Genomic DNA, 23383 nt, shown 5'->3' on the forward strand with positions numbered 1-23383 from the left:
CACTGAAAACAAACCGCCGCTTACTATAGGATTATTTTATCTGAGAATTGCAAAAAGTGGGGTTATTTTTTTAGCAAAGGGCATGTAATATAATGACAAATTTACCATGCCAGACACAGCGGAAACGTGCAATTGTTGTCAATTGAAAGAAAGGTAAATCTCTTCGATCAGAGCATGATCTGCGCGTATGTTCTTTTGACCTGAGCAAAAGTTAGGTTTCTCAGCATTAATAAAACTACAATTCTGAAGTCTGGGTGTTCTCACAAATGCAGATATAAAAAATGGCAGGGTGTTAATGTAGTTAAACCAAGTACAGTACTCACGGATTGAAATAGGACATTCGGAGCGCTAGCCTTGCAGTGCCACGCAGGCATGTGGTAAACCACAGGCCGGCTCATTGGCTACTGGAAGGAACAATTCTGCTTTGTAGATGTTCTCCCTCTCGCGCCATACCACAATGCACCACCTTGGTTCCATGAGCGTCTACGGGCGGCGCTCCATGAAGCGACGGCCACGCGCTCCGAATGTCCTATTTCAATCCGTGAGTACTGTACACGTGCGGAAGCATTTGTTTAGCCTGTTTGGTTCATGGTTTTACTTTGCGAGATCGTCGGCACGTCTGGCGACGATATTAGACTCAGGTTAAGTTGTCATCAGGCTAAGCTGGTTTGATCTGTTCGCGCCACAAACAGAAATTGATGAAGACGACGTTGTGAAATGCACAGCGCAAGAGTTTGTTGCAGTTTAACACGAGGCATGTCACGAAGGCAGTAACACGAGACGTGATTGGATGCGGCGATAACAGTGCAGCAATAAAGAAAAAAAGTCGGCGATCTTATGATGTACTGCTGGCAACACTGCGATACCATGGTGACGTCATGGCTTTTCGGACCACTGCTGCTGTACAACAACGCCGGGTTTAGTTGCCGACGGCCCACATAATGCTTTCGCGTTAAAAAAAACGAATATAATTATGGATTCGCAAGAAGACTGCACAAGCTACATCAGTGGCAGGATAGAACATGCAGCCATCAGGTTCCTGAAGGACATAAGGGAAGCCGGAAGGCAAGGAAAACTAATATGAACACCAGCGCATAAGTCCTTAGAGGGGAACGAAGGGGCACACACCGCAGAGCGAGCACTCCTGCCGCAGGCACCCCAATACACGGACGAGTTCAACTACTCAAACGTGCTCACCACGTACTCAGAAATCTTACCACACTACGGGCTAGACTGACCGGAATGCGCGCCGCAAGATGAAGAACTGGGCAAGTAAGAGGAAATAACACTGATAAAGATGCAAACAAACACATACTCGTGCCCAAAAAGACCTGACGCAATCTAGAAGGAAGGCCATCAGCCACAATGAGCACACTGTGGCGAAGAGGCGGGCCTATGCCACATGGTATGGGCCTGCCAAAGCAACACAGCGATATAAAGGGCAAAACAACCGACGATTGAGCGGTGGAGGAAATGCTGTTCAGCTCAGAACCGAAAGTCCAGCAGGAGCTCGCCGAAAGGGCTGCAAGATTCATGGGCTCCGGGAGTTGGGAGACCGACCACCAATTTCAGCTCCAAATCAATTGTTTCCATGATGGTCATCATCCGTCTGGGATTCTTTAACGTGCGCTGATGCATCCCACTGCGCACCGGCGTCTTTTTGCGCTTCGCTTCCACCGAAACGCGGCCGCCGCGGTCGAGATTTGATTCCACGCCCTTGGGCCCAGTTGCCGAAAGCCGTCTTCGCTAAGTCGCGCACAGACCTCATTCGATCTCGGAAGAAAGGAAATTTGTTGTTTTTTTCTGGTGTTCCAGAAATTTATGACGCAAGGCATCGGTCGGCACATCAGTAAACTTTATTCATGCGAACGTGGATACTGTGAAATTAAGGCTGTTTTTGTGTGCGATGATCGCAGCTTGGAGTTTGAAGTCAGTAGAATTTTGGCCGGCACACCTGCTGTCTAAAAAAATCAGTCAGTTACCGTAGTGACAAAAAAAAAGGAAAGCGACTTGACATTTGTCACGTGAATGTAGCGACACGTATAGAGCGATGAGACCATAGAGGAAATACAAAGCAGGACGATCGTTTGAAAAACCTGCGCCCGGAAACAAAGAAAACAACATAGCAGTGGCGGTAGTGATAAGCATGGTCCGCCTGGTCCCGGCATGTCCGATAGGCATGATACGCATGGTCCGCGACGGTAGAAAACGAATGCCGGTGTTTACGGTAGGCTGTCGTACAGTGCGGTTGGCATAGCGGTTATCAGAACTGCTCTGCGGGAACTCTCTAAACGCCAAGGCAAGAGAGCAGTCTGATACTGCGTGAGTGCCTTCCACGGGAATGAAAACGCGATAAGTACATTAGCCCTTTCGCGATAAGAGCAAATAAAATAAACATACGGGACACAAGAGGTTGTACTTTGACACGTTTGTGGTTGACATAGTTGCTCACTAAAAAGGGACAGTAGGCAGAAAGCACTAAATTGCAGTACAGTCCTCCAGGCACTTCTCTATGCTCACGCGATATAACGCGTGAACTATAGCGGGACTATGGCGTGGACTATAGCGGAAGGACTGCACTATAGCGCGTGGGCATCGCGCTGCAGAGTGTGTGCTTGCTTTGTTTACAGGTCATTTTTCGCTTCCAGGAATAGCGACTGATAATAAAAGTACAATGCAAGTAAGGGGCACGTGAACACTGACGAAACGCCAACCCACACTGAAGCAAGTCCTAGCCGGCAATACCACTGGCTTCCTGTGGTCGTTGAAAAAACGTATTTCATTGAAAGCCATTAATAGCAACAAAGACTAGCTTACGAGCATGTTTCAAAAAATAAGAGCAATATTTGAAGAAAACGTGTGAAAGTCTGATCGAGGCCGTTACGTTTCTTGTTATGTGAACCATAGAGGCGATGAGCCTTTCCTGAATACAAGGCCTACATGTAGATGCGATGTTCGGTGACCGTTAACGTTGGTTAAACACGTCCCATTAAGCCTTTGTCAGGGCAGCATTGCGCCTATAGTGAACGATTAAATCCCTCAGAAAATAACACCATCAACACATTCAGGGTAGACACAAAACCTCCCAAGCATAGTGTGTTTGCGAAGCATACCTCCTGACGCAGTATTTTCGCGCAATCTAAGGTTAATAATACATCGGCAGTATATCTCCAAATGGGCAATCGATAGCTATATTAATCAATTAATCAATAAATTAATGTTTATTTTGCATTTATACAGATACAAAAGCAGGGAGCGGGGACAAAAAGCTGCTTTGAGGCAAGTTTTTTTTTCTTTTTTCTTTTTCCTTTGCACGGCTTCCAAGAATAGCGTTGTCTTGAGTGAAACAAATACACAGTACAATCGCCTCGTCCCAGGCTTCTTGATTTCGCAATAATTTCAAGCAAACGGAATGATTTAAGCAAATTCAGAGAAAACTGTCGTTTCTTGGTTTCTCTTGTTGAATACTGAACTGGATTTAATGTTATTTACACGGCCGAAGGCAACGCGTACTGATTAATCGGTCTCGGGCCGATTATGCTAGTGCGTTCTTCTGTGCTATCCCGCGTATCTTTTCTAGAGCCTTTGTTGTATTTAGTATACATTATAAAAAATACGTTTTAGCGCTTTCAGTTAGCTTTGCCCAGGATGTTAAAAGCGAATGGTTTCGTCATCAATAACGCTGTAAACGGGTTCCAGACTCTAGCAACTTATGGAGCCATTTCGAGGGTTTTGCAGTGTTGATGTTTGAAGCGGGAAATTTTCCTGAACATGAATATAGTTTAGCCTCGGCATAACGATGCTGAAGGAGCCAAACAATTACTTCGTTGTAGCCGTAGCTTCGTTATAGCCCGTGTTTATCGAGCTTCCAAGGAAAATCATCATTCCTTTGTGATGCGTATTATTTAGTTACAAATCGCTTCATTATAAGGAGGAAATCATAATCTTTTCATGTGTGAAAGATGATTTAATTCGGTCCGATTGTCTTGTGTGTTGCACCTAAAGCCTGTAACGTGTTTAACACTACAAAACACAACTTCACAGCGGTACTCTTGAAGTAAACGAGCTCTCATATTTCACTCACATTCGGCCAACGCTGAAAAATTGTGTCTTTTGGCATCCGCGACCTTCAACGTTGTCTTGGAATACCAGAACAGGTAGTAAACTGTGCTGCTCGAATTGTATTTGACGATTTCACGAGCTGTGTAACTAATATTAAAGCAACACCGGGATGGCACAAAGTACGTACAAGTATAAAGTATTTTCAGTTAGAGATGCTTCACAGTGGCTATGATTACAAAAATTGAAATAAGCAAAGGAATTTATTTGTTTCCCTGCATTTTATGATGCGATCACGGGTAAAAATGAATTTGTGAAATGCAGCGCTGAAGCATTTTAAAGCGCATGCTTTCATTCCATGACTGACGACAAGAATCGATTGCCTCAACAAGTTGTCGGGTGTCAATTTGAAACGGTGCTCCAGGCTCTGCTGTGAGATACCAAAACTACCCAAAAGTATGTGCAATTGTCCTCTCTTGTGTTTTCAAGCGTTGTGCATTGTATTTTTCTTTTGTTTTATTTTGTTACATTGGTTAGTACCACCCTACAAGCGTCGTCAATTATTTCACGGGCAGCAGGTATGTACTGATAAAGATTTAGGTTGTTTGAGCGAAGAGGGCAGTTTATTTATCGAAGACCTATGAGCATAACATTATTTCATTTTTCTTTTATCCCAAGACGTTCTGCCTCCTTCATTTGTTCTCTTTGTACAAAAGGACAGACTCGAGTGTCACATGAGACGTGCACGTGCAGACGAACCTTGGGCTGCACGCGAGGTAGCAATTTAAAGGAAAGCTGCTGTAATATCAGTTATCTCCAGCAGGCTCAAACCTGTCCTACTCGGAAAAACTGGCCGGCTTCATTGGCACTTCGTACGGAAATCTCTTAATCCTGCAGATAGACCGCATGAGCGTTGCGCGTCACACGGGGATGGCAGCCAAATAATTCCTTTCGGAATCCTCGGCAACGAGAGGCCTTCCTATGCCGCGCATAAAACCGAGATACTGAGAAAGAAAAGAAGTCCCTAGCTGTGGTGTAACGTACCTTAGCCGCACTTATCAGAAACCGGACACCTAGTGGGACATGACGTCAGGACTACTGGATCTGCGCAGAGCACTAACAGTGCAGCCATAAAGATGACATGCCGTCTGGAAACGCGTCCGCCTCTTTTATTTCTCTACCACGTCTTTTTTTTTTTTTGTCTGTGCGAGAAATGAGCTCTCCCAATTGCACCAATCAGCAGATAACGGGCCATCCGGCGATGGGCAGCTGTTTATAATCCCTCCAGACACGAACGTCGCTCTTATAAGGACATTGCTTCACCGGCAAGGGGACTCAGATAGCGAGCAGCATCGCCAGCGCACGAAGCACGCAAAAACTAGGTAAGGAGGAAGTCCGGATAAGTTGCTTCTGCTGTCATTTCGAAAGAGTTTGTTTTTGGTGAGCCGTTGTTGTCCAACCGTCCGCGACTACCGTCGGAGAAACGGATCTGAGCTTTTCAAAGTTAGCTCGCAAGGGTGCCAGGGTCTTTTCCCGTCCAGCAGTGTTCGTCTAGGGTCAAAGCAAAAGACGCACTGTTACGACGTCGCGTAAGCGAGGTATTTTGCTCATCTAATATCCTGTTTCGAAACGTTGATTAAATTGATGCAGCAGTACGACAACTATACAACGAACAAATGATATTCGGAACGATTTTTATTGTGACCCCTATGTGAATATACGAGTAACTCAAGCCGCCGCTTTGGCAGAGTGGTTACGGCGCTCGGCTGCTGGCCCAAAAGAGGCGGGTTCGATCCCGGCCGCGGCGGTCTAATTTCGATGGAGGCGAAACTGTAGAGGCCCGTGTACTGTTCGACGTCAGTGCACGCTAAAGGACCCCAGGTGGTCGAAATTTCCGGAGCCCTTCACTACAGTGCCCCACATAGCCTGAGTCGCATAGTGACAGTTTACTGCGCGTGCGCGGCATAGCCCAGAGTGCCCAGAATGCACCAGCGCTCAGTCACGTTGTAAGCAGTAGAAATATCTAGAATCGGAATTTAACGCGTTGACAATTTTCTATTGAGAAAACCTAACCAAAAAGCTGCTTATAAAGCTGCTAAGACGGCAGAACAAGCTTGTGGGCAGTTAGTTATCTTGACAGAAGAGCTTAGAAAAGATACGGACGCAGAAAAGAACACGACGACTCGAGTGCTGTGGTCTTGTTAGTGTCATTGTGTTCTTTTTTGTGTCCACGTTACTTCTGTGCTGTGCCGCCACAAGTTTTATAAGGCAAAAACTATTTATTAAATAAGTTCAAATTACTACCGCTCAGAATTAAAAAAAAAGCAAGCCAGATTGATTTGCAAGTGAGGCGAGGGGTCTCTAGCCCGACCAGAGAAGGCGTGAACCTTTAACAACCTTCCAGAACCGTGTGCTCACAAGCACACAATCTATATACCTAAGCAAGTGTAGATTTGTCAATATTCCCGCCTGCTTCGACACACTGTTTGCTTCAGCGTGGACGCAACCATTAGCACCTCGCCGTTTGCAGGCTGCCGTCACTATTGAATGATGCAGAACCAGCGAAATTTATGCATAACTTTGCCAGCTTGTGAGATTGAGTACTATTTCTCTCAAGTAACCTATTTCTCTATGAACGCAACAAGAATAATAGTGCGATACGATTAGCTTGCTTTCACACTCGCATCATCACCTCGTGTGAACCAAAGACATGTCATGGCGCTCTTTGGATAAGCTGCTCCAAGCTCCATTAAACCGCTAAATACGAATCTTTACCATCGTTAACTTGCATGTAGCACAGAAGCAACCTATTTATATACGAGAAGAATCACGGCGCAAGATGATTGCCATAACCTTCATGTCATCGCCTTTTACACGCCAAATGCATAAGACACGGTGCACTTTGGCCAAGTTGCTCTTGCATCATTAAAATCAAATCATCATAATCACAACCACCACCTCCGTTAGTTTGTTCTCAGCCTCAAACAAACTTGTTCCTGTCATAAAACGGCAAACATATTAGCGATAGATGACTGGTAGCCCCATCATGCCACTTGTGCACACCGAATACATCAGGCATGGCATTGTTTGGCCAATTAACTCCCCTCCAGCCAGTAAAATTAGTTTATCCGCACCATATCATCACGATTGGCCTCGCAGCCATTTGTAAATAGTTTAGACAAGTGTTCCTGAGACGTTCAACTGGCCTTTGCCTCGAGGAAAACCCCTGCCTTGTCAGCTGCAAAAGGCGCCGCGCTCTGTCAGTCTTCGCAGAACTCCACCGGTGCAACCATGAAGGTCATCGTCGTCGTCATGGTGATGCAGGCCATCTGCGTGGCCGTCGTGACGTCATTCAGCTTCGCCTCCTTCCTGTCATCTGCGCCCGACTGTCCGACGCCCGGTTTGCCCGGCGTGTCCCTGAAGGTGCCCGACCCGAACGACTGCTCCAAGTACTCGCTCTGCCTGCAGTTCTTCGGCTTCAAGCTCGACTGCCCCGAGGGAGAGCACTTCAGCGCAGCGGCCAACCAGTGCCTGCCCATCGCCGTCGCCGGCTGTGACCCCGGTAACGTGCACAGAACGAGCCCATTTGCAACTTAAAGGCACACTGAAAAGGGGATTTGAGGCGGCTGCGTTTTTATGGAGGAAAAACGCTAAGGCGCCCGTGTGCTGTGCGATGTCAGTGCACGTTAAAGATCCCCAGATGGTCGAAATTATTCCGGAGCCCTCCACTACGGTACCTCTTCTTCCTTTCTTCTTTCACTCCCTCCTTTATCCCTTCCCTTACGGCGCGGTTCAGGTGTCCAACGATATATGAGACAGATACTGCGCCATTTCCTTCCCCAAAAACTAATTATTATTATTATTAATGTCTATAAATTGCTTGCATTATGTAGAGTGCAGGCCAACGAGCGTTCATGACGCGTACAAGAACTCAAAAGCAAGTCGATAATTTACAATGCAATTTAAAAAAAAAAAACCGCTTCCGCGCCTAGCAGCGACCTGCGGTGCTGGGCTTTCGCCCGAATCCGCGCTCGTTACGTCAGCATCCGCGCTCGTTACGTCATGTAGCGCTCGTTACGTCAGCAGCGAACTGCTAGCATTGGTTCGCGCGCGTTGGCAGCAGGCGGAGGGGGCGAGTGCGAGGGGCCGGTGGAGGAGCGCCGACATTTCAGCGTGCAAAAAGTGACGAGAGGAGAGGGAAAGGCGCGAAGACAAGGAAATTCAAATTTTGATTACAGATAACTCAGCTTCCACAAAACGCATCTAAGATTTTTTTTTCTGGAGGATATTTGTGAAGCGGCGTCCTTTAGCATTTTAGGCACATCGCATCTTTGTTGAGACGCCGTTTCACAGCCCCTTTAAAGACACACTGATGACATCTACATCCAAACCTTGTTCTTAGTAAAAATAATTTCTCTGGCTCTTTCTCGCTACGTTGGTGTTGTTTGCCCGGAGCCAAAGGCGCATTTATTGCTGAGCATACCAAACAATTCTGGACAAAGGCATTTTTGAGCAGGAGATTGTTTAGCAAACCATATTTTTACATGATGTAAGATCTCACTATAACAATCAATAAATCAGCCGATCATCCGACGGCAGTCTTGTATTTTTCTTTTTCTATTAACGTTTTTGCTGTCATCACAAGCGTTCCCTGTTGGTTTTCTATGGCAGTTTTAACTGTTCGATGCGATCGATGGAAACACTTTAAAAGAAAGATTTTGCAACATATCAGAAGAATAGACTATTAACTTCAGTATTTCCATAACAGTATCTTCAATTTTCTAATTTTCATACTTTTTGTGCGAGAATGTTAAACGTGATTAGCATCCAAAATTTTCCAGCTATTCGATTTAAACTCATGAAATCTACACCGCAAAGGACTCCGTGATCCCCGTTTTGAAGTGAGCCGGGGTGTAGTATAGTATCAGAGACCTGCGTAAGAAAAACTGTGTCGACGCAGAGCAGTTTAGTTGCGAAATCGGCCGATGATGGCGACACGTGTATTTCAGTTTATGGAATTTTGTTAGAAGCTCCGTTTTCAGGTGAAAGTAGCGCCTTTGTTGCTACAATTAATGTGGTAGTGTATCGATGCAAGCCAACCTCAATTCCTCTTTATGGACGACTGGACAACAGACTGAACACAGCACATGAATCTGAACAAAGTGAAAAAAATAGCCATAATGGGAACCGCACAGCTAGTATAACTAAAGTAGTCCCTCCTTAAGTTATTGTGCATGTCTCACGAAGAAGCTCCTTTCCAAAACAGTTCAATCTATGTGGAACATAAAGCAGTCTCGGAAACCACGATATCGTCATCAGACTCCGCGCACCTTAAGTATATTCCCTTTTGTTTAGGGGATTTTTTTTTTAAACATCACTTCTGCAGCCTAGGTTGAATCAGAGACTACTAACTACTCTCCCCGTAGTCAGCTTTTCAAGGACTATATAGCAATAGTGGTGCTCTTAGCCGCATTTCAATTTGGTTGATTCGTCCAAATCAGATTTTGGCTCTCAGCAGCTAAACAGACCCGCCGTGGTGGCTCAGTGGTTAGGGCGCTCGGCAACTGATCCGGAGTTCCCGGGTTCGAACCCGACCGCGGCGGCTGCGTTTTTATGGAGGCAAAACGCTAAGGCGCCCGTGTGCTGTGCGATGTCAGTGCACGTTAAAGATCCCCAGGTGGTCGAAATTATTCCGGAGCCCTCCACTACGGCACTTCTTTCTTCCTTTCTTCTTTCACTCCCTCCCTTATCCCTTCCCTTACGGCGCGGTTCAGGTGTCCAACGATATATGAGACAGATACTGCGCCATTTCCTTTCCCCAAAAACCATTATTATTATTATCAGCCAAACAGCGCCCGAGTTTCTCGTACTCTGCTATGAGATTACTCATAATTTTGACGTAAGTGCGTGCTCTGTCCTGCACGTATTTAATTACATATACGTCATAAAGCTTTGCTGCGTGTTTCAGTAGGCACAGAGGCCCGTAGCAGATCTTGGAGAAGCCTCACTGACGAAAAACGGTCCGACTTGGGTTCGCTGAAAATTTTGGTGCGCATATTCATGGGAACACCGACGCTTAACGAATATGTATCTGGATTAACGTTGACAAGCCTAACTTTCGCAGGCGTATGACGATGTTATACACACTTAAGAGAAAGGCACCGCGGCAGTTGCTGTCGTGATTTCGATCAGTAGTAAGTGAAAGTGAACTAGGGAAGTGGATTTGTTTATGCGTACGAGGCGCCTGCCACAGCCGTATAGCTTGGACTCTGCCTCACGCTGATATCAACAAGAGGACCAAGTAGCCGACACCGCAGAGCGAAAGCGCTAATCGTGTTTAGTGAGTTTACGAATTTACTACAAGAGATTCGTGTAGTTCAAGTTGGTTCCTTTATTAAGATACCGCACCTGTTCAGCAGGTAACCAAGAAAGCATTAGATCGTTTCAAAAACTTATGCATATCGTATCTTCGCAATGCTAACGGATTTATATGTACGTTAAACAGGGGCAAGGGAGGGAGGGAGGCATTTAAGTTGCACATTGCTGATATTTGTTTTCATAAGCACCTCTTCCATGAGTCAGTAATACCCCTGTCACACGGACACTGTAAAGGTACTTTGAACTAATGCTCCATTACTCTAAGGACGAACGCGCGCTGCCACACGGACGCGCCAAAGGACACCCAGCTCAAAGTAGCTTCGAAACAAAGCAGCTCGAGTTCGTCCTTTGAGACTTCAAGGGAGTACTCTCTCTCCCAGCGAGTTAACAGCATAAATAAATTGAGAAAAGAAACGCTCAAGTTTCGTTTTATAAATTCACTTCATAAGATTAGTGGTGTTTTAAAATATAAGACCATTTGTTTTGTGGCAGTCTCACCACGCCATACTCTCGTTCCAGATATACGAGCGTGTTGGGCTCAGTGTGGCCAGCACTGTGATGTTATGCTCTGTACTTGGAAAATCGTGTCATTATTGCAGTTAAAATTGCGTTGCTTTAACATAATACGGTTATAAAGCTAATTTACTAAAAAAACATGTGACATTTATGCATTTACATGTGCAGTGAGGTTTGCAATTTAAATAACTCTTTTCGCCGATGAGGGCGCTAAAAATTTCTTGCGAAGGTCGTTCCGCGACCGTGTAGCACGGACGAACTCCCTTGAAGTAGTGCTCCTTTGGGAGCGTAAAGGAGCATTAGTTCAAAGTGCCTTTAGAGTGCCCGTGTGACAGGGGTATAAGTCTCCACCGAGGACGAGAAAGCTTCTGGAGAAAAACAACGCGTTCCAACACCGTCAATTCAACAGTGTCAGAAATTGCGCGAAAAGAAATTAAGTAGCGCCACGTAGCGGAAAACAAAATAATGTCATTTAACGTGTAAGGTAGAGTTTTAGTGGCGGAGGGGGTTGGGGTGCCGGGTACCCATGAAGAATCTCCCCGACGATACCAGCACACTCCCATGGTGCGCGTCGTCTCACATTTCAGCCGGGCTCCTGGGAACGGGTGGTCATACTTCAACGGAACACTACCGGCAGAGCCACTCAAACGCTCGCACGTCTTCGAATACTACAGACTCCAGAGGACATTTTCACCCCCCCCCCCCCCCCAACTATACCCAGAGCGGACGCGACGGCGTGGCGCCAGCTCCAGAAGAAATCCTTCCCGAACCTCCACCACAAGCACACCGTCTTCCCTAACAATGCCCCTCGCACTGCCCTCCATGCAACTGCGTCCAGCACATTTTACACCGCTCCATGTAAGAGTGTCCAAGCCACCCGTGGCAACTACCAATACCCCACCCCCTCCCTCTTCATGGAAGCCCCTCTGTCCAGTTCTAGCATGAGTGATCTAAAGTCCCTAGATCTGTTCTATAGGGACTCTAGAGTGATCAGCAACGGCTGATCGCGCGGGCCCGCAGGATGGCATAAGCTATTGGAGTCCAGGACTGAAGAGCCCGCCCACAAAGACCGGAGCCATAGTCACCCTTTCCAAAAAAAATTAAGTTTTTCATCGCCGCCACCACCACCAGTTCCAATACGTTTATTAACTTTTTCTCGTCTTTTTTTTCCACCAAGAATCAACAGCACGGAAATCGTTAATAGTTTTACGCTGAGTCTGTGTCAACTATTATGCTGTATTAAGAGACGCTTTTAAACTTCATCATTTAAACCCATTACTCGAATTCCATCTTTTCTAGTATTTAACAAACAATTACCAGCACGCAAACCATATACCTTTCTTTTCGGCGTGTGCGTTATCGTTTAGGTTGCATAATAACATGCCTTAGAACCAATATCGTCGTTTAAACGACTTCGCTACCAGCGGGAAGCGAAGCCCGTAGTTGAGGCACTCTACCGTTGACAGAACTGAAACACGCCTAATAACTATCACACAGCGTCCAGTTTATCAGCAGATGTGACTGACCCTAAAACTTCACTTGCGCAATATTAGCTTATATTGCGAGCTAACAGGAATTTCAAAACCCACTCTCAGGTGCCGCCGAAGCTGTTCCGGAGACACCGGAGGCACCAGCGGAAGCCGCTCCTCAACCAGCCGTCGATCCTGCTGCATTTGTTGTGTAGGGTTAAAGTCTCTATGTTAAACGATTCTGAGATCACCATACCCTTGCTGGAATGGCGCCTCATTGGTACACGCAATAAAGAATCCTCTCGCAATAAACGATGCTTTTTTTTCAGTGAGCCGCCCGTAAGATAACCAGTACACTCACCAGGTTTGCGACCGGAATCTGTGTTGGCATCGCACTGTATAAAAAGTGCAGCATCAACAAAACAAACAAGTCCATTATTCAATACGCGAGTTCCAAAATTACTGCCCCTATTCGCCATGGGAGGTCCTGTGACTCCGCACTTCTCGCCGCGTTGTCACAAAGGCCAGCAGGCGGGTGAACGCAAGGTTCGGGCACTTTGGAGACACACCCATGATGTACCTACTACGACGCCTCCGCTCTTCTTGTGTGAAGTTGCAGCCTATAGACAACAATAATCGGCTACATACACAGAAAAACTTCCGCATATGCAATGCCGGCAGAACGCTCCTCGCGGCGGACAAAAATGGATGATTTTCATTCTGCGACGCTTTACATCATAGCGTTCTTTCCATAGTTCAAATTGTTAAACTGCTGCGCGTTTTTTAAGATTGTGTTCCACAAAGCAGCTGTCGATCTATATATATATATATAGTCGGTCATGGCGTCTCTTGCTTCCATTTTTTAGCCAATACAGTATACGAGTCACCTAAGAACGACGATAGGGTAAACTCCCCAAATGAGGGAGCAACACAGGACAGAACAATAGAAAACAGCTTAAAACTGACCAGTCTTAACTGGAAAAAGGCGGAAGCAAATATTCCAAAATGCACACCCACGGGGACAGACGAAATTTCAGCCATGCTGGTTAATTAACTTGGTCCAAGAGGCAAGGAAACGCTGATAAAAGCGTTGGAGACAGTCATAACAAATAAGCAAATTCCGCACAGCTGGAAACAGAGTACATTCGCGCGGATGGGAAATATTGCGCACTGACGTAGCGTTAAGGATATCAATATGCAAGAATATTTAATCTCTCTGTGGGAGACCATGACGAGAAATTCTTAGCGGCAGAAGGCGACAATAGTATTCGGAAAAGAGCCATGCCCACGTCATGTGCCGTCGGAGAGAGGCTGCACCGAGCAGACGCCGCTAGAAAACATGACACTTGTGCACAGGATTTTAGCGAAGTCTCCGGCTCACACCCGAAGACGTACGAGAACATCTTCACGTGGCGTGAAGGGGCGGAGCAGGGATCGACGTTTGACGAGCGCGGAGCGCTCAGGTGTGGCGCAATTCGTGAAGCACCAGAAGATGAAGAAAGCCTCATCGGCGAAGAAGAAAGATCGAGAAGAAATGCAATTGTAAATTCAGAGGTCACAGGCGAACACCTGCGTGTGATATATATGTAACGAACGTCAAAAGCGTCATTTGAAAGAAAACATGCAAGCGAAAACTTGGTGTCTATACCCACATAACGAATTGGGAAAAGTTTCCTTTTATTGAGGGGACTGAAAGAGTGATATTAAGCGTGCAAAAACGAACCGCTGATCTATGCGCACATTGGACCATTGAGAGAATGGAATCATAGCTGCCTTCTCCAGAAGGAAGAGATCAGACTAAACAAAATGCGAGAGAGAACAATTAGATAAGCGAGAATCTCAGGCCCGACGGTACTTGTAGATCAAACACCAAAAAAGTACAAGGCAAAAAGGTCGTACATTAAAAGGATAGCAAACGTGGCAAAGTAACTGAAATACCTACGAAGCAGCAACACAAAGAATACATCAAGTCAAGGTGTAATCATCGTGGAAAACAACATAACAGCACATAGGAGAACAGTTAAATGTGAAAAACATGTATAAAATAGACAGGATACGAACCGCACAGCTAGTACAAGAAAAGCCGCATGTCGTGCGAGGAACCCTTTTTTCAAATGTTATGTACAAGTTATGTACAAGTGTCAATTGTTGCGTTTTTTTTTGTCTTTTGTGATTACAAGAGGCACACTTTATTCTTTTGTTTTGTGTCTGTACCGCTGTGGACTGTTTAGGGTCAGAGGCCTCGTCACGTACCAGCAGCCTTTAGCTTCTGTTCCTGCATCAGGCTCTGTGTTTCGTCTGATGCCGAAATAAAAGAATAAAGAAAACAATTCATTGGATATGCAACACAAATATTACAGAAGACACTTAAGACTAATTGCGTGCTTCGAATCCAAAAGCATTGTCTCATTGTGAGTTCTCTTGCGAGGTTCATTAAAGATTCTTTCCTGCATAATGGCACACCTACTCATTAGCATACAGTCGTAAAGCGACGCATACACTATAGGTTCACCTCTGTTTGCCAAGTAGCAGCGCGGTTTTGTGACCTGTGGGTTGCGTACTCGCCTCGCAGTTTGGAAGTCCTTCGTTCGATTGCCCGCCTCTTCGGAAACAAATTTTATTCTTCTTTGCTGATAACATCACCGTGTTTCTGGATGCCACTTAACCTTATGGTCTACACTGCTGACATCATGCGGGACAATGGTGACGCCATTTGGGTTTTTTTTTTAACACTGCTGCTGGACAATGCCGGATACCAGACCTCGTCCATATAATGCTTTCTCATTTGCCACGGCAGTCGCTATAGTCATTTCAGTCGTTAGAAAAGGTGAACACAGGAACCTGGCTTCGTTTAAATGTACGAGGCGCCCGCCAAAGATATATATCTTCGTCTTTGCCTCAAGTATCCACAGGACTCAGGCGCCACCGTATTGCAAAATTTGACGGGCTTGCAAAAGGTACTCGGTAGAGATTATTTCAGCAAGAAGTAAGGTAAGGGTTAGCTTTATTTTAGCACGTTTCGACCACTTCTGCATCTTCGCAATGGCAGCGGATTTACAAGGTAACGTAGTGCGAATAGGGACCCCAACCTAAAGTTTGCTGCACGACGGCAGCGCCGTGCTCCTCCCCTAGCGGCAGAATTCTGAGCCGTTGATCAGGCACGACGAGTAGTAGTAGTAGTAGTAGTAGTAGTAGTAGTAGTAGTAGTAGTAGTAGTAGTAGTAGTAGCAGTAGCAGTAGTGTAAGCTTTTTTTATCCAACAGAGAAAGGCAACTCTCTCATTAGTCCGCGGCACATGGTGGGCGGGGCAGGGGGTGCCGCTTTGGATGCTTGCCAGGAGTTCATGGGTCCAGGCGTCCTCTTCAGCCAGTTGGATGAGCAGGAGCTGGAGCTCAGCGTCCGAGCTGCGCAGCAAGGTCTCAAAGGTTTGTCGACTACCTATATTATGCGCCGCCCCCCCCCCCCCCCTTCCCCGGGAAAGTACAGGCATTCCCATATTATGTGGTCGAGGGTCTCTAGCGCCCCACAAAGATTACACCTATCGCTCCTGGCCTCGGGGAACATGTGGTTCGCCATAACTGGGTGCGGACAAGTATAGGTTTGCAGTCACCTCCATGCGACTGCCTGTCTGCTGTTTAATTTCGCGTCTAGCGGGGGTACCGGTCTAAGATCGAAACGACGAAGCCGCGACGCTCGTTTCCTCGCGGGCGCTGCTAGTACCCTCATTCACTCTCCTTGAACTATTCCTGCCATGCGCTTAGACTTCCAATTACAGCACATAAAGTCTGCGGGAAAAGCATGGCGCTTCCCCGCCTTTAGACAACCACGTGGCCGCTTCGGTCATCGCTAAAACTGCCCACCGATGAACATAACCGCGCACTGTGCTGCCGCCAGGCATCTGCGAAAATGCACTTATAAGTATTTTTAAAAAATCTCAATTGGATGACAGCCGAAGAGTTCAAATGAAAAATGACTTATCATATGCCTCACTGAACGGAAAATTCACTTGGCATAGTCTTTCAACCATGAAGGCGTTCGTTTTGTCCTTGTAGGACGGCCTTCTGGAGACGGATTGCGTTGTAATGCCTGGCTAAGCCCTGACTGCGTTCTTCTTGGTGCGGAATTCGGAGTCTGCAGAGAGCTCCTGGGTGCATGAGCACTGCCCATCAGTGAACTGAGACGCCCGAGGCTCTCGCAGTTGTCAGACGCCCACCGCCTTGAAGGGCTATTGTGGAGGTGCCGCAGATGCTGCTGAGTCTAGTCGTGGGGAAGACTGAGACCGTCGACGACACTCTTGGTGCAGAAAAAGTAATCGCTTTGTTGCTACCGAATGGCCCGGTGGTATAGGTGACACTGCAGTATGCTCACTACGTGGTTTCTGTGGAATAGCAGTCTAAACTCAAATTTGCCTGCACGGGAGTGAAAAGGGAATAGACTGTCTTCTGCCGCACTCCATTCTGGGGGAGGTGACCAAGCCCTTCAGTAGATTTCCTTCATTAAAAATATGGAGTACTTACAGTTGGCAACGGAAACAATTCCCTCCTCGAATCATGCGAAGTTCTAGTAATTGCGAAGATTATAACCTAGGTTTCAATCCCCTCTATTTTCAAACCTCAAGACCACCGGTGCCGCGCATAAAGGCCTCCTCCCGTTCTTAACTGCATCAAGTTATTTTGCTTTGTGGCGAGAATATGGGTCTGTCAATTGCCGAGAATAAGCATAAGAGGGCTTGTTAAGGTCTTGAGATCGTTGTACTTGCCTTATTCCGAAGGTGACGACGTGGGTATGAGCTTCTGATGTCAAGTTCCAGACGGTAACTATTGTAGTCTATGCGTATATTGTTTGGGTCCAGTTTTCTTAGGTACTTATGTGCGCCAGGGTTTGATTGTTCCTCTCCATTTGAAAATGCCTGTATAACCACATTAGGTTATACCCAGCTTGCATATCAAGCTGACGGCATCCGGCGAGTCTGGGATAATCTGTTTTTTTATAACCTTATTTATCGCTCGATTGTACCAGTTTCATATGAAGTTCATTTCCGGTTCCGGCTGCTTTGACTGGCTCAGACTTTAAGAATAGCTGGGCGGCGCTCCTGAGTCTTAATGGCAAATGCGCTTTTGTCCTCTAGATTGTCTTCTTGGGTTCGAGCTTTGAGTGCCCAGAACAGTGAACACCTTTTTGGAACCGCACTACGCAACTGAAACAAAGATGAAATGCAGTCAGGTATCCCAGTCGTCTGCGTTGACCGAGCAGCCCAATTCAACCACATGGACACGTTTCGAGAAGATCCAATAAACACACCGCGAAAAAAAAAATAAAACTGAACTTTCAACTTGTCCGAAGTATAGAACTTCGTTTTCATCGCCTTCTTCCAGCTCACACAGAGCGCCGAAGGCATGCACGTGTCACGTTATGCGAGCAATGCATCGGCGCCAAGGCTCGAGACCCGTGCAGACCATTCGCATGGCGTTGACCCAATGCATTCTACCGAGCTGCGCTCTTCGGGCACCGAAGGTGCGTTCGATCGTGGCCTGGGCCTTCCTTCTGCTGCCTGCGAAAGAGATGGTTCCAGCAACGAAGTCAACCGAGGTGCCAGTGCAGGTATGTTTCCTCTACATATCGTCGCTGCGCGCCCTTGAAGGTCAGCTTTCCAATGCCACTAAACATTCGGGACAGCCAGATATCGGTCGTTTCAACGCTGTCCCTCATCGCTTAGTCAGTTATCTCGGACGCCTTGCAAATGTTTCTCTACTCGGTTGTCCAAGAGGGTAGGAAGAGATATCTGTCATATCTGGGTGGCATGGCGGACGAGTGACACATCCAAAAAGTATCGGAGCACCTTCGGTCAGCACTGAGCAATACGCACAGTTGGGACTTCGCACTCGAGTAAAACCGAATGTCTGCCTGAAATTCACCTCCCGGAAGAGCATATTTACCATTCAAACAAGCGAATGTATAGATGTAGTGTCCAAGCTAGCACCAACACTAAGCCCTACCTCTGAAGCCGCAATCGAAATGGCGAACATAATTTTGAGTTATTAAAGAAAGGAAGCATTTTTATTGTGAATCATATTAGATGATATTGTTCCAGCGTGACGAACACAGGAACAGGAAGAGAGACGACACAGGAGTTGAACATTGCTTTCCCAATCTTCGACGCGTTGGAAGAATATGATGCACAAAAGCCAACTCGCCCTAACACTGCGTGCTGTTGAAATAATACGTCACGGAGCCACAGTTACAGTGAGCATGTACCATTCTTCACATATTCGCTTCCGTCTTATGCGTATATATAGAAGGAGTGAACTAAATGGAGACGAAACGAATCGCGTGACGCAAGCACGAGACATAGGCCCAACTCGGCCGGCGCTGAAAAAGTATTTTAGTTACCACAATCATCTTTCTGAACCTCAAACAGTCGTTTGGTTTAGATCGTTTGGAAGAACGCTGTATGAAGTTCGAATTTCATCAAGCCTGCGGGCGTTTTTTAATAATAATAATTGATTTTTGGGGGAAAGGAAATGGCGCAGTATCTGTCTCATATATCGTTGGACACCTGAACCGCGCCTTAAGGGAAAGGTTAAAGGAGGGAGGGAAAGAAGAAAGGAAGAAAGAGGTGCCGTAGTGGAGGGCTCCGGAGTAATTTCGACCACCTGGGGATCTTTAACGTGCACTGACATCGCACAGCACACGGGCGCCTTAGCGCTTTGCCTCCATAAAAACGCAGCCGCCGCGGCCGGGTTCGAACCGGGAACTCCGGATCAGTAGCCGAGCGCCCTAACCACTGAGCAACCGCGGCGGGCGTTTTTTCTTTATTCATTTCAGATGGCCATGTACGTGTCTCCGCCCGAGTCAGCGGCGCCAGACATCAAAGAAGGGCTGGCAGAGCTGCGAATGACCTCCGTGTTAGTGGCGATAACGAGCATGGGCCTTTTGTGCGTCGTAATCGCCTTCGGCGCCATGTACCTGTTACCGTGGAAGCACAACCCGTGCTCAACCGTCGCTTGTGCAGAGTTTGCAAAGCTTCTCAAGTCATCGGTGAACAGGTGCCACAAACGTTTCTTCAGCGAACATTATTCTAGCACCTTAAGGGACTCTAAAGTCGCGTTTGTTATTACACATCCTCCATTTGTTACCAGAAACTTGACTCTAAACCACTATAAGCTCGCTTAACCTTTTCTTTTCGTTTCCAGTTTATTTTTTTTCGAGAAAAGTGCCTTCAATGAAACTGTTAGCATTTTCCACGTTCTAGCTCGACTTGTGACGTCGTTGGGAAGTGCAACGCTGCAAGCTGCGAGCGGGATTGTGGAGAGTTTCACGTTACGCCCTGTTTTTTGAGCCAACATCCGCGCGTTTTCTCGTTCTGCTCACGTCAGGGCACCTACCTTCCTTGACTCTCTTGTGAGATCACGATTAAGTCGATCGCACTATGTGTGATTGTTTCACAATGAAAGCAATGTTGTTAGTAAGGGCTCATAACATTTCTGGGGTGAATTCATTCTACGTTATAATCGGGGCTCTCCATCCGACCAAAACTTCATCGTCTGTGTTCCTTTTGTTATAGCTTGACCACATGCTTTTATCCGTATACAGAAATCAGCACTGCTCCAATCGTCGTGATGCTTAGGCACCATGTAGCACTAAGATATAACAGCTTTTATATTCCATGCCGCAAGTTCAAAGCATGGTAGCGCTGATTGTCTTAGCAAATGACATCACTTCCTCATGTTTGTATTGCAGAATAGTTACTTGAAACATTGATTGTTAAATCGTCCCGTTATTTGTCACTGGACCACGTGTCCTGCCTAAATTCTTCCAAATGTTCCCTCGAAGCTGTGCATAAGGAGCATCGGATACTATATGTTCGGAAGGATGTTACTAGCCCTTTCGGCAATGCAGTGGCAGAGGATGTGTCAGGTCGGCTCCTTATTGTTCTTTTGACTTAGGTCATTGTCTTGAGAATATTTGAGCAGCCTAGTGTCCGATCTTCAGATCGGGATTCCCTTATCCTAGCTAGAACTGAAACAGCACAACTTTCGCCAACTATGACACGTGAGCAGCACAGCACATTCTGGCATCAATAGGACGGCTTTTACGGTGTGTTCGAGTTCACTATAACGCCGCTTAGCGCAGGGTTCTGAGACACTGCCGTGATTTCGGCATGTGCGCGTTAGGAAACAGGCATCAACAAAGCGCGCCGCATCGTTCCAGGTCCGCGAACCCCTGCACCAACTTCGGTCATTTCGTCTGCGCCGGCTGGAAGCACCACCACAGCGAGCAGTCGGTGCGGGCGTTCTACTACAAGAACGCCCTCGAGACGCTCATGCGGGCGGCCAGGTACTTGCGGGTGCCTCCCAGCCACCAGAACGCCAAGCAGCAAGCGGCCGCTCTGCTCGCCACCTGCGACAGCGTCAAAAACGGCGAGCGCAACGAGATCGACATAGTCAAGCGGTACCTCGCCGAGGCCGGAGTCGTGTGGCCGCAGAGGGCTTCCAACCCGGACGTGCTCAACACAATCCTCTACCTCGACATCGAGCTGAACTGGGCGGCTTTCGTGCGCATCCGAGAAAGGAGGGAGCGCGGTCGGTCGGTCGTTTCCATCACGGTGGCGCAGTCATTCCATGTCATTCGGGAGACCAACTCGCGCCTCTCCGGAGAGAGCAAGCGGTCCTACTTCGACACCCTGTACCAACACTACTCGGGTCGGGAAAGCAGCGACACCGCCTTCGAGGAGATACTGGAAGCCGAGAAAGTGACGGCTCGGCTCTCCAGCCTCCTCGGGAAGGCCGAGTGGGAGCCCATAAACGAGGCGACTATGTTCCCCAGCGTCCGCGAGTGGCGCGAAGCGCTCAGGATGAGGCTGCCGACGATGCTACCCGACGTCACGTTCGACACCAACAGGGCTCGGTTCTTCACGCACTTCTTCGACATCTGGAGGCAGCAGGGCGAGCGGAAGATGCACATGTGCGTTTCATGGAACGCCGTCCAGTACGCCGCCCTGTCCGCCAGCAGGCAGCTGCTGATGAACAACTACGGCAAGACGCCGGAGAAGGGCTTCGAGTTCCGCAAGTTCTGCCTCATCATGATCTACCAGCACATGGGCGACCTCGTGTTCGCCGGCTTCGACCAGGCGGTCTTCTTCGAGCGCGCCCGCGACGACGTCATGAACCTCGTGTACGCGGTGCGCCGTAGCTTTACGGATCGCCTGGCAAAGAGGCAAGCGCTCGCACAAAAGCTGGACATGACGACGCAGTGGTCTTCGGTGGAGAGCGTCTTCTCAGTGCTCGAGCACCACCGCTACTTCGACTACAATGCACCCGCGCCGGGTTTCCCCGACATGAACCGGACGCACTTCGTGCCCAACTGGCGCAAGGTGGCCAGGGCGTGGCGCTCGGGCGCCTTCGTCAAGGGCCAGCTGACCGCCAAGGACATCCTCAGCTACAACTTCTTCAGCGTCGACTGGCTCAACGGCGACTTTGTGCTCTCCCCGTTCGCGCTGTCCTTCCCTCTGTACGACATGGAGCTCACTGCGGCCCTCAAGTACGGCGGCCTCGGCAGCGAAGTGGCGCTCGCATCTGCCGTGATCTTGCTGGACCGCTACATGCAGCACGGCCGGAACGACTCGGAGACGGGCGCAGCCCTGCGCAGGACAGTCGCTTGCGTCGAGCGGTCGCGGAGGGGTCTGCCGGAGGCCCGGCACAATGTCCTCGCAGAGCTGGCCTCGCTGGAGGCGCTAGTGGACGCCTTCCAGGCAGCGGACGGCAGCGACCACAGAGAGCTCGAAGGCTTCGGCGACTACACGGCGACGCAGATGTTCTTCATTGCCTGGTGCTTTATGCGCTGCGGCGTCGAAGATGACCCGTGCTCGCTGGCGTTGAGGAACGTGCGCCGCTTCTCGCAAGCCTTCCACTGCCCGAGGCACACGTTACTCAATCCGGCCTCCACTTGCGAAGTCTTGTGAGCATGGCTGGTTTGATCATATACGCAGACACGGCGCGGACGCTCGCAGGCGTGATGTTGCGTGTGTGCTTTCAGAACAGACGTATACTATTCGAACAGTTGTCAAGTATTTGCAGTAATTGTAGTTGATTTCATTTCTGTTTTTCGCGCGCGTTCTAAATTTGTTTTTGTCACCTCGGGCTGAAAATACGGCGTTAGCCACCGAGGGAGAATTGCTACTGCTGGGTTTTCATGCTCTCTGAACCATAACTTTAATTAGTTCTATCCACAACGCTGTTCTTATACCCCGCTATATAAGGCATATGCCATTAAATATTAGTTCATCCTTTCATTACATTTCACTGGGACCAATGGTGCATCCTGCTTTGAGTTATCGCAGCAAACCTGTGCGCGCACGTATGCCTCCAAGCGACGACAAATGCCTGAACGACAAAGTGACGATTGGGGCATGCGTGGACTACGGGCTCGAGGACAATGAGAGGCACCAAGCATTCCGAAAGTTCCACGTTACGTGCGGCGCGTTCACTTCGTTTCTCGGGACTCAATGACGTCGATCGCTTATTCGTGCACGTTTAGCTTCTCCCCAGAACAGTATCGATAAATAAACGATGGCCCGCTCGGAACCCACTATTCCGGCGGAATATGGTTAGAGCTTCACGCAGTTTATTGATAGACGTGTTGTCCTAGTAGGCACCCCTTAGACTCTGGACTTAGTTCGTATTGGTTGAAACTATAGCTTTGAACTCTACTTTGTTTCATTCAAAGCACTATTTGAACTGACTGCTTTACTAAAATTGAACTTTTTCGATCTGATTACGGTGTTCGCCATCCTTTCTTGACCCCTTCCAATAGACGAAAAATCTGTCATAGTTTTGGCTTCTGAAGTGAGCGTATTTTGAAAAAAAAAATACATGCATCCATCGAGGAAATGAGAATCAACAAAGTGGTAGTTTTCCTCCTTTTTTTTCCCAGTGCAAGCGCACAGCCGCACACACTGTATT

The 23383-nt window shown here is 47.7% G+C and overlaps 2 protein-coding genes across 2 annotated transcripts; both read left to right on the plus strand.

Moving 5' to 3' along the window:
- Window positions 1-5303: 5303 nt before the first annotated feature.
- On the plus strand, window positions 5304-12734 carry LOC144121057 (uncharacterized). The gene is made up of 3 exons (XM_077653985.1): window positions 5304-5441; window positions 7324-7621; window positions 12549-12734. Exons 2-3 carry the CDS (start codon window positions 7351-7353, stop codon window positions 12635-12637), a joined length of 360 nt encoding a protein of 119 aa, XP_077510111.1. The 5' UTR covers window positions 5304-5441; window positions 7324-7350; the 3' UTR covers window positions 12638-12734.
- Window positions 12735-17684: 4950 nt separating this feature from the next.
- On the plus strand, window positions 17685-23082 carry LOC144118495 (neprilysin-1-like). The gene is made up of 3 exons (XM_077651420.1): window positions 17685-18023; window positions 19248-19468; window positions 20634-23082. Exons 1-3 carry the CDS (start codon window positions 17835-17837, stop codon window positions 22381-22383), a joined length of 2160 nt encoding a protein of 719 aa, XP_077507546.1. The 5' UTR covers window positions 17685-17834; the 3' UTR covers window positions 22384-23082.
- The last annotated feature ends 301 nt before the right edge of the window (window positions 23083-23383 follow it).

The sequence above is a fragment of the Amblyomma americanum genome, chromosome 2 (genome assembly GCF_052857255.1).
Source record: "Amblyomma americanum isolate KBUSLIRL-KWMA chromosome 2, ASM5285725v1, whole genome shotgun sequence".
In the NCBI taxonomy this organism is placed as follows: domain Eukaryota; kingdom Metazoa; phylum Arthropoda; class Arachnida; order Ixodida; family Ixodidae; genus Amblyomma; species Amblyomma americanum.

Coding starts and splice junctions, on each gene's coding strand:
- LOC144121057 (XM_077653985.1), top strand. CDS start 7,351: ATGAAGGTCATCGTCGTCGTCATGGTGATGCAGGCCATCTGCGTGGCC. Junction 7,622..12,548: donor CGTCGCCGGCTGTGACCCCG/GTAACGTGCACA, acceptor ACCCACTCTCAG/GTGCCGCCGAAGCTGTTCCG.
- LOC144118495 (XM_077651420.1), top strand. CDS start 17,835: ATGCGAGCAATGCATCGGCGCCAAGGCTCGAGACCCGTGCAGACCATT. Junction 18,024..19,247: donor CAACCGAGGTGCCAGTGCAG/GTATGTTTCCTC, acceptor TATTCATTTCAG/ATGGCCATGTACGTGTCTCC. Junction 19,469..20,633: donor CTCAAGTCATCGGTGAACAG/GTGCCACAAACG, acceptor GCATCGTTCCAG/GTCCGCGAACCCCTGCACCA.